The 17,465-nt window shown below is 37.8% G+C and overlaps 1 protein-coding gene across 1 annotated transcript in view; it reads left to right on the forward strand.

Annotated features, from left to right (window-relative positions):
- CLYBL (citramalyl-CoA lyase) overlaps window positions 1–17,465 on the forward strand; it is a 132,708-nt gene that overhangs the window by 98,730 nt on the left and 16,513 nt on the right. The window contains exons 3-7 of the mRNA XM_047075324.1: window positions 2,356–2,544; window positions 6,718–6,819; window positions 8,529–8,622; window positions 10,002–10,169; window positions 14,734–14,858. Of these exons, the coding sequence (XP_046931280.1) occupies window positions 2,356–2,544; window positions 6,718–6,819; window positions 8,529–8,622; window positions 10,002–10,169; window positions 14,734–14,858 (678 nt within the window). The remainder of the gene's footprint in view (window positions 1–2,355; window positions 2,545–6,717; window positions 6,820–8,528; window positions 8,623–10,001; window positions 10,170–14,733; window positions 14,859–17,465) is intronic.

Below are 17,465 nucleotides of genomic sequence, written 5' to 3' on the forward strand. Positions count from 1 at the left end.
AAGGGTTGAATTTTACTAAGTAAACCAGAATGTGCTGAAACCATGGCAATCTGACTTTAGATAAAAATCACGAACAGGTTTAGCACACGAGCTTTGAACAAACAGTCTCCTTCTAATCCAAATGAAACAACAAAACAGCTTAGAGGTCAGATTTTATTTGACACCTACATGAACAGTTTAGGAAGTTGATGTTGCCAGGCTTCCGTCACCTTGAGCACACATGCAGATTAAAGTAGAGAGTGTGGATGATGATTCAAGTAACTCACATTTTTAAATGCATTTCAGGCTAAATGATCTAGTTAGTTCCCTTCCATTTTCCATTCACTCGGTCCCAGTAGGCCCTTTAGAAGCCCAACCTGCTATTGAAAGAAACCCTGGAAATTGAAATATTTACAAGCTGCAGCAATCCTGAGTTTGTAGCTGTTCAGGCTACATGGAGCATAACACATTTTAGGTTCTCTGAGGCCATGGATCTAAACACACACACACTGCCAAAGAGCTGAAGGCATTTCTCCCGACAGCTCAAGATGTCCTTAGAACCATGATGCTGAGCTCACTTCCGCTCTTCACCTGCAGCATTTTCCTGTTTAATGAACAGGACTTCCTATTTAATGAATGGAACAAGGCATGGGGGGGCAAGTGGATGAGTTTTATAGCTGTGGAACAGCCAAAGGCATGATGTGGAACCAGGCCACTGTTGGCTCCATCATCCCTCACTTTAGCTAGTGTGAGCTCTCTTGCTTTTGTCTAAGCTTGGCCTAATTATTAGCAGTCAGGGCTCTGTAAATCAGGGCTCCACAGAGCTGTCCTAAACTGGTCTCCGTACTCTGTTTCCAACTGACCTGACAACTCTAAGCCACTGTTTCCTCACACTGTTTAACTCAGACCACATTTGGAAGCCTTCCCTCCTCTTACTCGGTCATAGACCTACATCCGTCTGCTTTAAATCTACTGTCCTGGCTTGTCTTGTTGATTAGACTTAGACCCAATATTGACTCTAATAATTCTTTTTTTTTTTTTTTGTCTCCACTTTGGTTTGCTATTTTCCCAGATAAGTATTGCTGTTCAAATGGCTGTATATTGTTAAGACTTTTTTTTTAACCACATTCATCAGCAGTGAGAAGCTTTAAAGTTTTATTAGTATCATAAAAACCCTTCCCAAATGAAACTACTTTTGATAAGTGTTCATTCTGACAATGAGAATTTGTTGAGGGCTGTTGGCAAGTTGGAGGAATTTGTTTTTGAAACTGAAATTGGCAGGAAGTAATGACCCCAAGTGCTTTCTTTCTCTTAACTCCAACCCCCAGCCCCTCAGTGTGCTCCTTTCTCTCCCCACCCCCTTCCCCACCTTCAACACCCGAACTCAAAGGCAATAAATAACATGTTTGGTTTCGTACAGTTTTTCTAAGGACAATTCATACACTGAAACAGGCTTCAACCTTTCAGCTTTTCCTAACTATGGAGTATAGACTGTCAACTCAAAAAAATGTATTTGTCTTCCACTTCATGAGGGGATTTCTTGGTGATATTATTGCCTTACATCTGAATAAGCTGGAGCTTTTTTGTACTGTGGAATGTCATTTTCCTATAAGTGCCTTCTTAATTGAATGTCAAAATTCAACTCAGTTGCAAAAAAATTTTGAGTTAAAAACATGATGCATATGGAAAGAGGAAAACAAATCCTTATTTTTTCCCTAATGTGACTATGCCAACAGATGAGACTACAATTATCCAAATGTTATGTAGTTCCTTAGTATTTATTAAACGAGAAAATGCAGGTAGAAAACTGAACCATGCCTAAGCTTAGTAAATGCTCAATAAATGTTATGTATTAATTATTTCACCTTTCAAGTTGGGAAGAAATGCTATTGAGAAAGAGGACAGTATTATTTAGAAGTGCACCAAGAGCACTTGGGTGGCTAGTCAGTTAAGCGTCCAACTTCAGCTCAGGTCATGATCTCACAGCTCATGGGTTCAAGCCCTGTGTCAAGCTTGCTGCTGTCAGTGCAGAGCCTGCTTTGGATCTTTTGTCCCCACACCCTTCTCTGCCCCTTTCCCGCTTGCACTCTCTCAAAAATAAATAAATCTTTAAAAAAAAAAAAAAAAGAAGTGCACCAGTATGCATTACGGTGGCTGTCATCTCTGTTATAGTCATCTTGAATGAAGTCTGGAAATCAATCACTTGTCTGTCAGATCGGACAACTTGCTTCCAATACCATTTATGTGCTAGACAGGAAATGTGTAGATACAATCATGGTGCTCAGACTCTGAATCCATATAGCAGACCCACGGTCAGTAGGACTGTGTTTCCTCTCAGTGATAAACTTAAGAGATACATTTTATCGACACTTACAGAATGAAGCTCGATCGAGAATAGTAAAAACTCTTGAAGACTTTGATCTGGGCCCAACTGAAAAGTGTGTGAGGGTCAACTCGGTGTCCAGCGGTCTGGCCGAAGAAGACCTGGAGATCCTCCTGCAATCCCGGGTCCTTCCTTCTAGCCTGATGCTGCCAAAGGTCGAAGGTCCTGAAGAAATCCAGTGGGTGAGTAGCTAATGCTTTGCTTTAATTAAAGACTCAGGAGCAGCTATGAAGGAGTAGCAGAAAGGAAGGATTTGGGTGCTGCAGATTTTGAAAACACGTACACAGAACAGAGAAAAAGAGAGCTGAGGAAAAGAGGGGAGTGCAAGAGACTATTGCCTTCACACAAGGGGAGCCTGGCTTTACCCAGCGTGTTCAGAGGAACAACTCCGCTCTTGGGATGATGCACCCTACTCAGATTTGTGGCTTGGACAGGACAGCCTCCTCAGTCTTTGGAAACTAGCTTTTGCCTGAGAATTGGATCACACCTCACACCCTGCCAGGCCCTAACCTCCACCTGAAAGAGCAGGGAAATAAATGGCTGTTACCCAGGTTCATTTGAAGTCTTCATACACAGCGAAAGCACATTAGCCACGAATGAAAAAATGACCCTAGAGGAGGAGAGGGAAAGGTCACTCCTGAGGGCAACTAGAGGAATAAACAGGAAGCTTTTAACTAGTGGTTTTAATTAGCACAGATATTATTTCCTGAACAGCTCTCCAGTTCGTCCTTTTTTAAATTGCTGACAGGTGTGTTTGTGTTTCACGACAGACTTTTCAGCCAATAAAAACCTGGCATGTCAAATTACTTAAGAAAACTTTGAAATGGGCCTAATTATACTATGATTGTTTTAATTGTTAAAGTAGGGGGAGGCTAGATTTTATTTAGGAGTTGCTATGATTTTGCAGATCTCTGCTGAATAAAATAACTGTCCATTGTGCCCCTCCAGGACAGACAGGCTGTGACTCATCAGTGCTGGAAGCTTGGTAAGGGCATGTGGACAGTGGTGATTTTAAAGCCACATCTGGGATTATCTCTAAGGCTGTGGTTGCAAATACAGCAATACAATGAATAGTTGTAACACCTGAGGAAACCATTCCCTTTTCTAATGCACGTAGATGCCTTGGATCTATACTTTCCAATGCTATAGCCACCTGCCACATGTGGTTACTGAGCGCTTGAAATGTGGCAAGTCCAAATTGAGATGTGCTATAAGTGTGAAATACACATGGGATTTTGAAGACTTAGGAGCCCTCTCCCCCCAAAAGACTGTAAATTATCTCAATAATTTTTATATTGATCACATGTTGAAATGATTGTATGTCAGATTGATTGGGTAATAAACATTATTTTCTTTAAGATTTTTTTTTGTTTTACTCCTGAAACTCATATTACATTATATGTTAACTAACTAGAATTTAAATAAAAATTTGAAAAGAAAAAGAAAAGCAGGCTACAAAAAAAAAATGAATAAATAAAAATAAAGAATAAAGTTTTTTTTTTAAGTATTCTCTACACCCATCATGGGGCTTGAACTCACAACCCTGAGATCAAGAGTTGCATGCTACACCAGACCAAGCCATCCAGGCGCCCCAGGTTGAATAGACATTATTAAAACCACATTCACCTGTTTCGTTTAACTCTTTTAATGTAGCTACTAGAAAATTTAGAATTACATGTGTAGCTGCCATTCGGTTTCTGTTGGACAGCTCCGTGTTGGAGTCTTCTTGAAGACCCACGTTCAAGGACCCTTATTTACTGTCTAAGCTGGAGTTCTTCTCTCCAAGGTCACCCCTCAGAAGCTGGGAGATACTGGTTATAGTAGGTTACACTCTCTGAGGCCTCCTACCCCATTTGAACATGTCTTAAATGGATTGAAACGGAATCTGAAGCCACTGTTCCCTTTTGGTTTCATAGTTAATGCCTGTTTATCACCGTTATTACCCTTCATTTAAGAGACGAGGACCCACCCCAGCCTTCAGCTACAGCTCCTGTTCGCTGTTTTAAATCCTTGGATAGAAATAGGATTTCTAGTTAACAGAAGTCTTTTGGGCTGTTTATTTTTTCCTCTCCGTTTGTATTTATGTGAAGCATAAAACCCAGAGCCTGATGCACAACTGAAAGATGGGCTTCCTTGTTTTCTTTTGTGTGAGAATCTCTTGCTGGTCTTTTGTCGCTAGTGTGGGTTCTTGTTTGACTGGCACGGCTTATTGGACTATAACAAGCGTGACTCTGCCTCCTTTGTCGCGGGACAATTCTCCCACAAATCCCGAACAGTGTGCATTCTTCCAACACACTATTGGGTGTGCACTGGAATTGAAAGAATTGCTGAGCCCTGCTACTTCATCTCCTCCCCAATCTCTTTGTGATTTTTTCCCCTTCTTTTCCTCCACCCCCCTCCCCCTTCCCCTCCACCTCACTGAAATGAACACTTTACCAGGCCGGAAACATTTAATCGTCTCCTTTTGAAAAAATTAATTGAAACTTCTCCACTAGTTACCTTTTGTGTCAGTACTTAATGCAATTTTTTAAGAAAGAAGGGGAGGAGGAGAAGGAGAATGGGCTAGAATATTTAATGTTCAAATGCCCCTATTGGCTTAAAAACAAAAAAGCATTAGAGATTTTTTTTCTAAGAACAGGAAACATAAAGTATTTAACTAGTTTTAAACTTTATGATTTTCGTAGTTATAACTGTGATCACAAAGAATGGGGCAAGTAATGTTGCAAGTTTCTTCTTCTTTTTTTTTTTTAATGAGGAAAAAAGTTCCTCCAGTGCATATATAACCCCAGAACCACTAATATTTCATTACCCATTTTCTAGCTTAAATGTGACATAAATTATGTTTTCTTTTCATTTACACGGAATATTATCCATTTTGTCTCCTTCAGTTGTAGCCCTCTTTCTTGCTATTTTGGTTGAGTTATTCCTTCCCTTGAAAAGTTACTAAGGAGGTGACGATGATGGTGTCTGAGGAGGGGAGGAGCCGTGGAGCAACTGGGAATAATTCTTCATTACTGAAAGCTGTGATTTATTTTAGCCTAATTGTAAAGTTACTGCAAATTGCTCAAAAGCTTTTTAAAGATCCCAGTGATTAGATTTTTTAGAGGGGGGGGGTGCTGCACAAGCAAGGAGGGGGCAGCTAAAAGGGGAAATAACACCTCTAATCCTGCTTCTGGTAAATAGGCTGCCAGCTTTTAAAATGAGTTTCCTTTCTATTAGTCAGAATATTATGCTAAGCCTTAAGCATTAGTTTTTTTATGTTGCCATAGCAGCCCTATTCCTGCAGGGTGGTGACCTCCGATGATTACAGTACAAAGCTTATAGGGTCTTGAAACCCCCTTTGAAGATGAAAAGTCTTTGATGGTTTATATTTATGCAAATCTCTTAGATATGATTTACCCAACTGAGACTGAATGGAGAGATGATTAAAATTCCCTTTTCCTTTGATATCCATTAATGGCTGAATATTCCTTAAATTTAAAATGGATATATATGTTTTCATCTTTATTTACAAAAATATCTTTGTCATACCTGTGTGTTTTTTTTTATCTCCCCACATCTTATTAGATCTAGATAGACATAATAGATTTACAATTTAGAGTGTGGTGGGTTTTTTTTTTTTTTCCTTTTGAAAGGGGGGGGGTGGTGGTGGTGGAGATCTGTGCAAGAGCTTTTGTATGTTTCCAGATGATAGATTTTGGAATTTGGGCTACCCCACTGGCAGCACAGAGCTAGCTGTGAACTGGTCTCATGGAAAAAATTGGCGAGCTTTGGTCTTCAAAGAATTAAACTTCCTTTTTAAGGTCTTCCTAGGTAAGCTAAAAAATTATGAAGAAAAACCTTCTGAACAAAGGATAATGGTGCTATAATGAATAATGTGGGTGCCACGCAGAAGGCTGCTGAACAGTTACACTGATGTCAGTGCCTGGTCCAAAACAAAAACAGAAAGGCAGGTAGAGCAACACTTTGCTGTTTTGGGGGCCTACCATTTGCATTTAACGAAGTGAAGGCTAGAGGTCTTAAGCAAATATGTTTTTAAGAAAAGCATTTAAACTCCAGAATCTCTCTTTCCACTTCTAACTCCTAGGCCTCAAATTACTCCTTTAGGGGGGAAAAAAATTAGAATGCTTGAAGTTTTACTATTCAGTTTGGTGGGAACTTTGTTACCTTTTTCCTTTGGTCTTTCCTCCTGTTTTTGTTTTGTTTTGTTCTGTTTTAATTCTTTTTTTGTGTACGAAATAAGCTGGGATATTACTTCCTTAGGCCAAAGACTTGAATACTACTTTTGTGACTAACATTTTAGTGATTGTACATTTTTTCCCCCTACTAATCACCTATGACACTTTTGGTTTTAGTTTTCAGACAAATTTTCATTCTACTTAAAAGGCCGAAAACTTGAACAACCTATGAATTTAATCCCTTTTGTGGAAACTGCAATGGGTTTGCTCAATTTTAAGGTAAGAAAACATAATGTGACTAATAAGTTAGTATTTTATTTACTACCTAAAGAGAACTTCTGTTCTCTTGACATCTACTTAAACTATTATTCTAGAAATATTTTTAAAGCAAAGTAAACCTTGAGCACCATTTATTGCCTATAATAATCCAAAATCAGGCTGTGAGCATCCTAGAAGACAAAGACATTGGTCAAGTAGCAAGGGAAAACTTCCCAGACCTAAATATTTAAATGAAATGTCTATATATTCTTATTTTAATTAAATAAACATATATAAACATATGCTTTGAATTACTATATTTATACTTAAAATGTACATGAAAATGTATTTTGTTGCCCTTATGAATTAACTTTCAATTATTCTTTTGTATACAATTGCCTTCTATTGGGAAATTTTCTGGCCTCTTTGTAGCAACGTTAGCCATAATGTCTAGCATATAAGATTGCTATTTGTAGGCTAGTATACACCAGTAAGTTGTAGTATATTATTTCAGTTTGCCACATTAGAACATAAAGAATTTCCCAGTACACATTCAGGAAGATTAGCTGAGCCAGGGGTTTTCCAGCATTGTTTAAGCTGCCTTAAACAATTTGCCTTAACAATTTCATGGCTACCTTGTTTCCTCCCTTTTATCACTGATCATTTAAACCGTTTTCCAAAATATGCCTCCCATTTCACCTGACTTGTTAACATCAATGTAGCACCCCGTTTCAGAGGGCAGGAGGGAAGAAGTCCCTAAAAACAAAGAAAAAAGATAGTTGAACTGCCTTAGATAATATGGGAGTAAACGCTCTGAGAGGAAACTTTGAGACCTACTGGACCTTGCAGGAGGGCCAGGGGGCACATGCTTGGGAGCCGCTTCCAGCCTCATGATCAGCGTGTTTACACCACTGACCACAGATTCTTCCAGCCTGCCCCACAGTTCTGAGATACAATCAAAGCATATCCCTTAGATGCAACTAGATTCATACAATGATTGAATTCTAAACTCTGTTGTACCATTATATGCCATAGTGTACTTAGAGCACTTACAGCCTCTGAAATTAATCAACAGTGTGCTCACCCCATTTTCATGTCTTCCCCACCCACATGCTGAATCTCCACCTTTGTTAATTCAGTTCCAGCTATGACAAATGTTATTAATCTTTATTTTCACATAGAAATATGGAAGTTGCTAATTAATACATCTTGGATGTCTTGTTGCATTTTTATTTTCCCCTTTGGAATTGTAGATTTTTGTATGTCTTTAGTCCTGAGGCCATTTACTAAGAAATCCTGATCCTAATGCAAATAATCCAGTGAATTTGATTTAAAAATTCTTGTTATGTTTTATGTTTATTGTTTGAGAGTCTCTTAAAGCAAGAATGAATTTTGGAAAAGCAGAAATAATTTATAGTACAATCAAAATGAGTTAATTCAAAGTTTCTCTAGAAATTAGATGAACTACGATTTGAATATTATATTAAAATACATTTATAACTATATTCCTACAGTCCATTAAGCAAAGCAAATCTATACAACATACTTATCTTGACAATATTAAATGCCTTTGAAAAGAAGTGAATTTGGACTACATTTTTAGGGCTGCTAGTTTGCTTTCAGCCAAACTGTGTGAAGAGTTGGATCTTTCTGTCACTTAAATACATCAGGCTGCTTCTCTCCAAACTGTTCACTTCTGTGAGATTTGGTTCTGTTCTTTTCCTTCACAGACCGTGTGTGAAGAAGCACTAAAGACCGGACCTCAAGTGGGTCTTTTTCTAGATGCTGTTGTTTTTGGAGGAGAAGACTTTCGAGCCAGCATAGGTATCACATTTCTCTCTCTCTCTTTTTCAGTCTCTATATGTGCATGCATGTGTGCGTGCATGTGTGTGTGCGTGCGTGCGTGCGCGTGTGTATGGATGGATGTATTTTTTCTTTGCCCCTTCATGAATGGACATTTACATGACAATATATATTTACCAACCATGACAATGGTTGTTCAGCTGAATGGGCAATACTTTCTGATAATTTAGGGCCCCTCATAGCTGTCCTGCTTCCAGAACACTACATTATTACTTCTGTTCATGTATGAAATAATAAAAAGCCTGTTGCAACCTCAGATGTGGTTCAGGAACATATGACATCTACTTTGTACATAATAATATATGAACAACCTCTCCATTGCTTAGATATTTTATTTTCACATCAGTATGAGGGCTGTCTAGGCTTCTAACACAAATTTAAAGCAATTTCACATTTGCTTTAATGAATCATTTTCTACACTAAATGTAGTATGCAAATATTATTTAAAATAGATCCTAAATTCCTCCTAAAGTATATTTCAGAACTCTTCTTATTAAACATTTATTGAGATAGCATGCTAGTTTCCACTGATCTTCCCCATCCGTTGGGTAGTATGCCTCTGGTCTGGGTACAGGGATAACTAGAGACTGTGGACATACCTAGAAAAGAGGCCAAGGCCACAAAGCATTTGCAGAACCACAGTTCCAGTGGCCTCAATACTGGCGCTTTCCCTGAGCAGTGTCACGGTCCAAATAGAAACAGTGATACTCCATACACACCCGCTCCTAGGGTGAAAGAAAAGGAACTTATTTTAATACCAGCCTTTCCAGGAGACTTTTGTGTTTCCGACAGTTCAGCGGACACTTTCTGCCTCTTTCAAAATGAGTGCCCTTCCGTTTCCCCAAGTTCTTCGTCCAAACCCTGAAGCTGCTCTATTTGGCTCAGAACCTTAGTTATGGCAGGGCACTGCAACCACAGCACGCGAATTTCTGTGCTCGGTGAGAGAAGTTAACCATTTCCTTGCACAGCCACTCGGCCACCTTTTGTGGTGCAGTCTTTGGATTGATACTTTCCAAGCAATGGCAAGAAGGAAAAAATATATCAGAAGTAATTTGGGACCCATCATTTGTGATTCTATCTCCTGAGATACAAGAGGGGCCTTTTCTTACTCCACACACAAGTAATGACACTGAATGATGCCTTCCAAGAGAAATAGACACATATGAAATTTAATTCTGCATCCACATATCCCTTTCTTCGTCTATACTAGAATCATAGTTTTGCTGGGGAGCAATTCCCATGATGACATAGATGCCTTTACAAAGGGAGTTTCTACAATAGATGGCTGGGTTTGGTTTCCAGAGTTAATGTCTCCCTTTGCTGTCAACATCCCATTTCAGGTGCAACAAGTGGTAAAGAAGCCCAAGATATTCTGTACGCCCGACAAAAGATTATTGTTATAGCGAAGGCCTTCGGTCTGCAGGCCATAGATCTGGTGTACATTGACTTTCGAGACGGAGAGGGGCTCCTCAGGCAGTCCAGGGAAGGAGCCGCAATGGGGTTTACCGGTATGACTCTTGATGACATCTTAGAAGCAGTATCTAAATTCGCAAACACTCCATAAAGGTAGAACTATAACCAGAAAGTCGTGTTTCTGTTGCAGCCACATGTCTCTTATACTTATTCTATCTGGCGTGTGAAAAAACCATCTAGGGCAAGAACCTGCTATATAAATGGTCATGGTTTCCTTTGGCTCCGCAAGTCAAAAAACAAAGCACTCGTTTTATTTTCTCTTTACATTAGTTACCACTTTTTCTCTTAAGTATTTTGTTTTTGCTGACCCTCAGGGAGGGATGAAGCTATTACAGAAGTGTTTTTAAGGGAATTGCCATAAGAACTTGGGTTGATGGATAGAAGAAAATTTTCCTCCAACGTTCAAAATATTAATTCATTTCTGAAAAACAACAGTGATATCTTCTTTGATTTTTTTTTTTTTACTTTTATATTCTCCTGCCACTTCAAGCCCCTTCCTTCTGTCCCACCTCCCAGTACGTGTCTCTGCACCTGACGATACCTACGGGCATTGGCTGGCACTCAGATCAGTGGGTCCCCTGCAATCCCATCCTGGAGCGCAGGCAGATATCTCTTGATTGCTATGTCCGATCACTCAGATCCCCAGGAGTCTGGAGAGCAACCGAAAATTGTGTTTTTGCAATAGAAATCCATTTTTTTCAAAACCACAGTAGGATTCTACACACAAACACATGTCTGCAGTTGTGTTCACTCACACACACACACACACACACACACACACACACACGCAACTGCGGATAAGAAACACCGTAAGCTCTTTTATTCTTATTTCTTCTGCTGCTGCAAGTTATAAGACTATCATGATCTGAAATGAACCCAGATAAGAAGGAAAAGAGACAAACATCCTTACTATCCCTTTTGTAAATATTTTTGAAATGCAGCCAGTTAGGGATTATGGAGATAAATATTTCATACAGTGACCTTCAATGTAAAAGATCTCTTAATGGATGGTGGTTTAACCCCAAATAAAATTAAACAACTTAAGAAACAATGTTAATGTTACATTAGAATTAAATGAAGCTCTGACATTTGTTTTTGTTTTTAACATGAAGAGTCAAAATAAAATGTGATTCCACCACCAAATTTGTTTAATAAACGAATGTGATCTCTTCTAGAGAAATAGTTTCCAATCATCTGAACTATTAATAAATGAATTCTCCCTACATTTAATAGTGACTAAGAAAGAAAGAGTCCCTCTACCCCAGCCCTGAGGTTGTCCTTGTCTCTGTGGTGTGTTACACCTGCCTCTTTCCAATGACCAGTTAGGAATAGCCCAAATGGAAAAGTTGGAGAAACGCTCCATGAAATCTATCTAATAGACCTCGATGTTGTTGGTCTAAAATGTGTAGCACTGGCTGCCAAGCAGCCAGATGTTGCTGTGAAATGGGCACTAATTCAATAAAAAAAATTTTTTTTTGAAAACACTGAATTGATGCTGGCCTGTGTCACCATCATTCCGTATAACCTGGGTGTCCTTAGCTACCTCTGGGGTAAATGTTTGCTCCAGAACTTGTAAAGGAGTTTGAGAATTTCTCCAAGAAACAGGACTGAATTAAATTGGTCCCTAATTCAATCGCAGAAGACAAGTTACTTCAAATCAGATTTAAATTTCTAGACTGTGCCCAACTCAGCGTGAGGAGCTTACGGGCTTGGCACTATTGTTTCTCAACAACAGGGAGTATTAAATCACACACACACACAAATGGAAGCAGGGGGAGAATGGGGAGGCACAGAGGGTACAGTGCCCATTATATATGCAAGTGAACAAGTCAGTAAAGTGGGGAGCTACACTTCATAACCATTTTGCAATTTTTAGAAAGAAGGGCTTTGTTGTCCCAATTATATTTCTACATACCAATAAAAGGTAATTAGTCTGATTATAAGATATGAGATTACTTGTAGTATTTTTAAACAATAAGGGCTTTCTTTGAGTATTTTAGACCCAGTTCTGATCTGTTTGTCCTAATTATTTGTCATTTAATTGCCATAACTTGGGCTTTGCACAGCAAGGGAGGACAGTGAGGAAGGAAGGAGGGACAGAAGGAAGGGGAAATACTCTATCTGAAACAAGTGGCTGAAAGTTTTCAAATCAAGTGGAAGTATTGTGATATCTGTAACGCTGATAAGGGACAGTCTGTGCCATAAGGATTTTCTGTACTTTTCAAAATTATATATTATTTTTAATGAGTTGTATTTTTTTAAAGTTAGCCATGCAGCAAACAGTAGGTTATAGTTTCTTTTCTGCAGTCATTATTTCACTGGGCCACAGTCCATGCAGATTGATTTTAAATCAATGCATTGGCTCTATAAGTGGCTATTAACATTAGGAATTATTTTTATAAAAAGAAGCCAAAAATAAATCTTGGAATAAAGCTTCAACAGCTGACTTAGTCATCACAGGTATTCCAGTCCTGCATGCTGAGAAGAAAGATTGTAAATATGAAGCACGGTAGGTTTTCTTCTTTTTTGCAGTCTTTTGTAGAAGACAAAAATGACACCATCATACAGTCACCTAAAAGACTTGACAGGTATTGATTTAAAGCACGATATATCAAGTGGTACTGTAAAAAGGATTTCATGGTCATAAATTTTAATGTCTTCCAATTTTGCACCCTCAGTAACTTGCCAATAACAGCTCTTCTGTATAAAATATTTGCTTCACTCCCACATGACATTAAAGTCTGATGTCCTGTTGTTGGGATATGTAAGAATCGACAAAAGATAACTTCATACATGGATGTTCATAAATTTCTGAAACTTAACACATATCTGAAAATTACCCTCATTACCTAAAAGATGGATACTTGCAAGCCATCATGGTTTCAGAGTATTTCTAGTTTTTCTCCTCAAGTCGTAGTGTCTGTACCAAGAAGTTCCCGTGAAATCTGGCTTTTAACACATCAGTATAAATTATGTACATAAATTATAAAATTCAGGACTAACAATTAGTACAAAATGACTACCAGAACTGATATCCTTTATTAATAATATTGTAACAACAATTAGATTACTTAAATATAATTGCAATACCTACTATTAAAAAAAGCTCTCATTTATCATCACTGGTATTATTTGTTCCCTGAAATTATTCCTCAGTTTTAGTATATATGCTGCTGAAGCGAGCACAATTCCTCAAATAATTTAAAGCAGCTTTATTTGTATAGGGTTTTAATGTTGTATTAGTGTGCTGACAGATAAGAATGAAATAACAATGTGAAAGGGTTCTAATTCTGCTACTGTAAGAAAAGATACTGTTACATTTATTCATTTAAACTCTTTTCCTTGAAACACTAAGAAATTTTTTTTAACAAATATTGGGTTTTTTCCTATTCAATAGAATAATGAGAGTAACAGGAATTGACCGTTTTTAAAAACATCAAGAGTATAATTTGTACTGCCTAAATGTTAAAACAACTATTTCAAAAGCAAAACAAATTGATATATGGACAAATAAATTTAGGAGAGCAAATTATCATTAAGTGCACATTCATTTTTAAAGAACCAAATATGTCCATAACTTTATAATGTATGTAATAAAATATAACCTTGTCATTATTATATCATTAAATTATGTTGTATTTTATTAATGACCTGATTCAATTGCATACTTCCCTGATTGTTAAGTTGTTTCTTTTAATGACTTCATGATTTCATAGAACCCTGTGAGTCTTAGGTTTGTGTAATGTTTTTACTTAAGATCCTTAAACTTAAGAAAGAAGCAGAAAGCTTTTTTAAAGCTATCACTACAGAGATAAGATTTCTTCTGGGGTATCTAAATATTGATAAGGAAATATTGAGTCTTCATTCTATTAAAAAAAAAGGGAAAATCTGGTTATGTTTTTGGGTAGAGAAACTTTCTGTAACTTTTTTACTTAAACATTTTAAAACGGAGTAATCTAGAGACCGAACCACTGTTCAAATTTGCCTTCTGTGTCACTGTACTGAATAAAATATTTTCATTGACATCCAGTTTTCTGTTGGTGGTTAGAAATGGCACACTGTATTCATCTATAAGAAAGAAAATTAAATATGTTATTACAAGCCGCTATTTGACATCTGCTTCTGGTAAGCTTTATGAAAACCAACAGACTGCTCCTAAAAGAAATCATGGCAGGTGGGATAAATGATACAAAATAAGCAAAAGACAACTTGTAAAATTTGAAAGAGTTATATCATTTTTTTATACTTTAACTCAAAATAATCACTCTAATTTGCAGTTATTATCCTTTAAAGTTTCTGCCAAAGGATTAGCCAACGAGCTGCCAGTCTACCCACCTGTAACTAAAAATTAGAGATTATCTGCGCTAAGGTGGTATTTCTATAGGATAGGAAACACAATTATTCCCATTCTTCTAGGTTTCTTATGTGGTATTCTGGAAAAGCCTGCCAGATTGCAGTTCCTTTCTTTTTAAAAAGTTGTAAAATATTAGTTATTTTGCGTACAGTCTGTGAGGCATTAGGAGGCTTTCCTGGTTGAAACATTTTGTTTGAACATCTGTTTGTTGTTTTGTGTTTCCGGTGTTATTAATCTTCTTGTAGGTAAGCAGGTGATACACCCTAACCAAATTGCCGTGGTTCAGGAACAGTTTTCTCCTTCCCCTGAAAAGATTAAGTGGGCTGAAGAACTGATCGCTGCCTTTAAAGAACATCAACAATTAGGAAAGGTAAACATTTTCTTAATACCTTGGGTGAAACTGATGTTTAAAATACCGTGGGGAAAAATATAAAAAATATATTGTTTCATTTGTTTCAAAAACCATTGCATTGAGAGGGGTAAGTTGTGGGGGCAGGGGGACAGCATTCACCAGTGAGAAATTCACTTCAGGTAAATTGGCCCTTCCATGTTTCTGAATATTTCGCTAACTGGCCCTCAAGTCTCTCTATAGTTTATTCTGTTCATAAACTATATTGGCAGCCTTTGAGAAAATAGAAGTCTGTTTAGTTTTTCTCTACAGACTCAGATACAACCAACATTCATAGGAAAATAATTTTAGATCAAAGTGAGAGCAAGTTGTAATGAAATAAACACAGTTTGATCAAATGGTCCTTGTGGAGAGAAGAAATAAATTCCAAGTTATATTAATTTTGGGGCAAAAATGTACCAAAATCTCCTCCGGTTGAGTCATTTAAGAGTGGGAGGTTGTATATGTGCCTGTACCAATTTCTGGACCTGAGATTTGGATAGAATGGAGAGCAAATTAACGCTGGAGTACGGTTGTTCCTAATTTAGTGCATCATTGAGCCTCGCGTTTCCTGCTCTGTGGGTTTCTGCTATGTAAATATTGCAGTGGTGATGCGCAATCTGTCTCCACTTTGTGCCAGTAACACTTAAATTAGGTGTCGCCTGAAGGAAGATTTTATGCTACTCGCAGCATTGTCAGTTAATTATCTTAAAGGTTATTTGCAGTAATACCGTTTGACTCTTTTTAAGAGAATGGGGGGAAAGTTGCATTTATAAATCTATCCTAGAGGTAATATCTGAACTCGGCCTTGTTATTTACATAAGGAGTGGAGTTTTAATACCTACGATGCAAAAGTACTTAGGAGAGAAAGAATGTTGAAACATTACCAGGGTTCTAAATCTTAAACAGTCCCCTTTACAAAAAAAAAAAAAAAAAAAAAGACAAAACTGGCTCTGGGTGGTGAACTGGTGACATCAGTGTGAGAGGTACCACTTAACACTTTTCACTGGCAGTAAAAACACCTAAAAATCCCGGGACTTGGAAATGAGGGTAACAGTATTAAGTGGGTCACTCCCTCTGCTCATTATGGATACCTGCCTTCAGCTCTGACCTTGCACACACGTTCACCCTCACACACTCACAGGCTCATCTTTGCACAAACCTGCACTTAAAATCCAAAGGCAAAATATGTGATATTAGAAACATCCCATTTGGACTGACACCAATTTCAGGACAGTGTTCTTTGATTTCAAATCAGGAGTGGCTATTGGAAAAACACTGCAGTTTATAGAAAAATATTTTGAAGCTGACATTTGTGTTTTATGTTCATTTCTATATCTTGACTCCAAAACCCAGGTGCTCCATGAATACACATAAGTATTTACCTAAGAGAAAAGCCATGTACTTTTCCATTCATACATACCAATAACTCCATCCACTCCCCTCTCCTGCCTGTGCCTGTGCACACATTCACTAAATGTTCTACACCTCTCTGTGTGTACCTTCTGCCAGCTAAGAATATGCACGTGATAAATACTTCTTACTGAAATAATAAACTGAGGCAAGATATGGGTCATCAAAATGGCAGACCAAGCAGCCAGTCTGGGTCAACACTGCGTCCGTTAATGGTCTACCCTGGTTTTCACATTGGATTACATCAAAGGATGCCTCTTGGTATTGTAAGCAGCTAGGAGTATGGGAGAGGTTACCCTAAATTTCGGTAGCCAGCAAACAAAATTCAAACTAGAAACATACTCTTTTGCTGGCATTTCAGTTCTTGAATGAAAGCAAAAACACTTTTCCATCATATCTTAAAAGTATTGTTCCCAAACAAAATTGTCCCAAAGTGTCCTTGCCTTTTGATGATGGCAACTTAAATGTTAAATTCTGAACTGGCTTTTTTTTTTTTTTTTTAAATAAGAAATGCTCTCTTGTTGGAGTATAAGCTTCCACAACAGTGTGACAGGACAGCTTTTCTGAACACAGAACCTCAGAAATTAGAGCAGAAGGGAGACTTACTATTAGGTCATTTCCTCTCTGCCCCATTGCTGTTTGTTTCCTACAGCAAATTCTCCTGGTGCTTTGTCCAGCAAGGTTTAAATGATTCAAGTAATGGGGCTTCCAGTGGGGACATATGGTTATTTTATCCTGTTCGCATGTTTCTTTCACTTTGCCTATAAATTGGCTGGTCACAAAAATTGGGTCTGCAGGTAGGTGACTCTGGGTCTTGAAGGGTCTTGGGGTTTAAATAATGTGCGTTCTGTTTGTAAAGATTTAGTATAAATAGGTTGCTCAATTGTATAAAGTATTGCTTCCAACAAACATCTAATCTGTTTTATTTCAAATGTGAATCACTGGTGAAAACATCTACCCTCAGATATTTTGTCCAAAGCACAGGTGACTCTCTCAACTACAGGAAACTGATAGTTTGTGTCCTAGTGAGACAGTTACAAATTTCCAAAAGACCTTTTTTTCCCCACTCGGATGAAAATTTCATTCAAGTAATGTTTTTAAGTAGAAATGACCCAAGAAAGCAAAATTATATATTTTTGTCTTGCTCTACTTCTACTTAAATTGTATTTAAATTAT

Source organism: Lynx rufus, unplaced genomic scaffold (genome assembly GCF_022079265.1).
Source record: "Lynx rufus isolate CCGP_SWC_20201006 ecotype Redwood Valley unplaced genomic scaffold, mLynRuf1.p SCAF_1, whole genome shotgun sequence".
Lineage (NCBI taxonomy): Eukaryota > Metazoa > Chordata > Mammalia > Carnivora > Felidae > Lynx > Lynx rufus.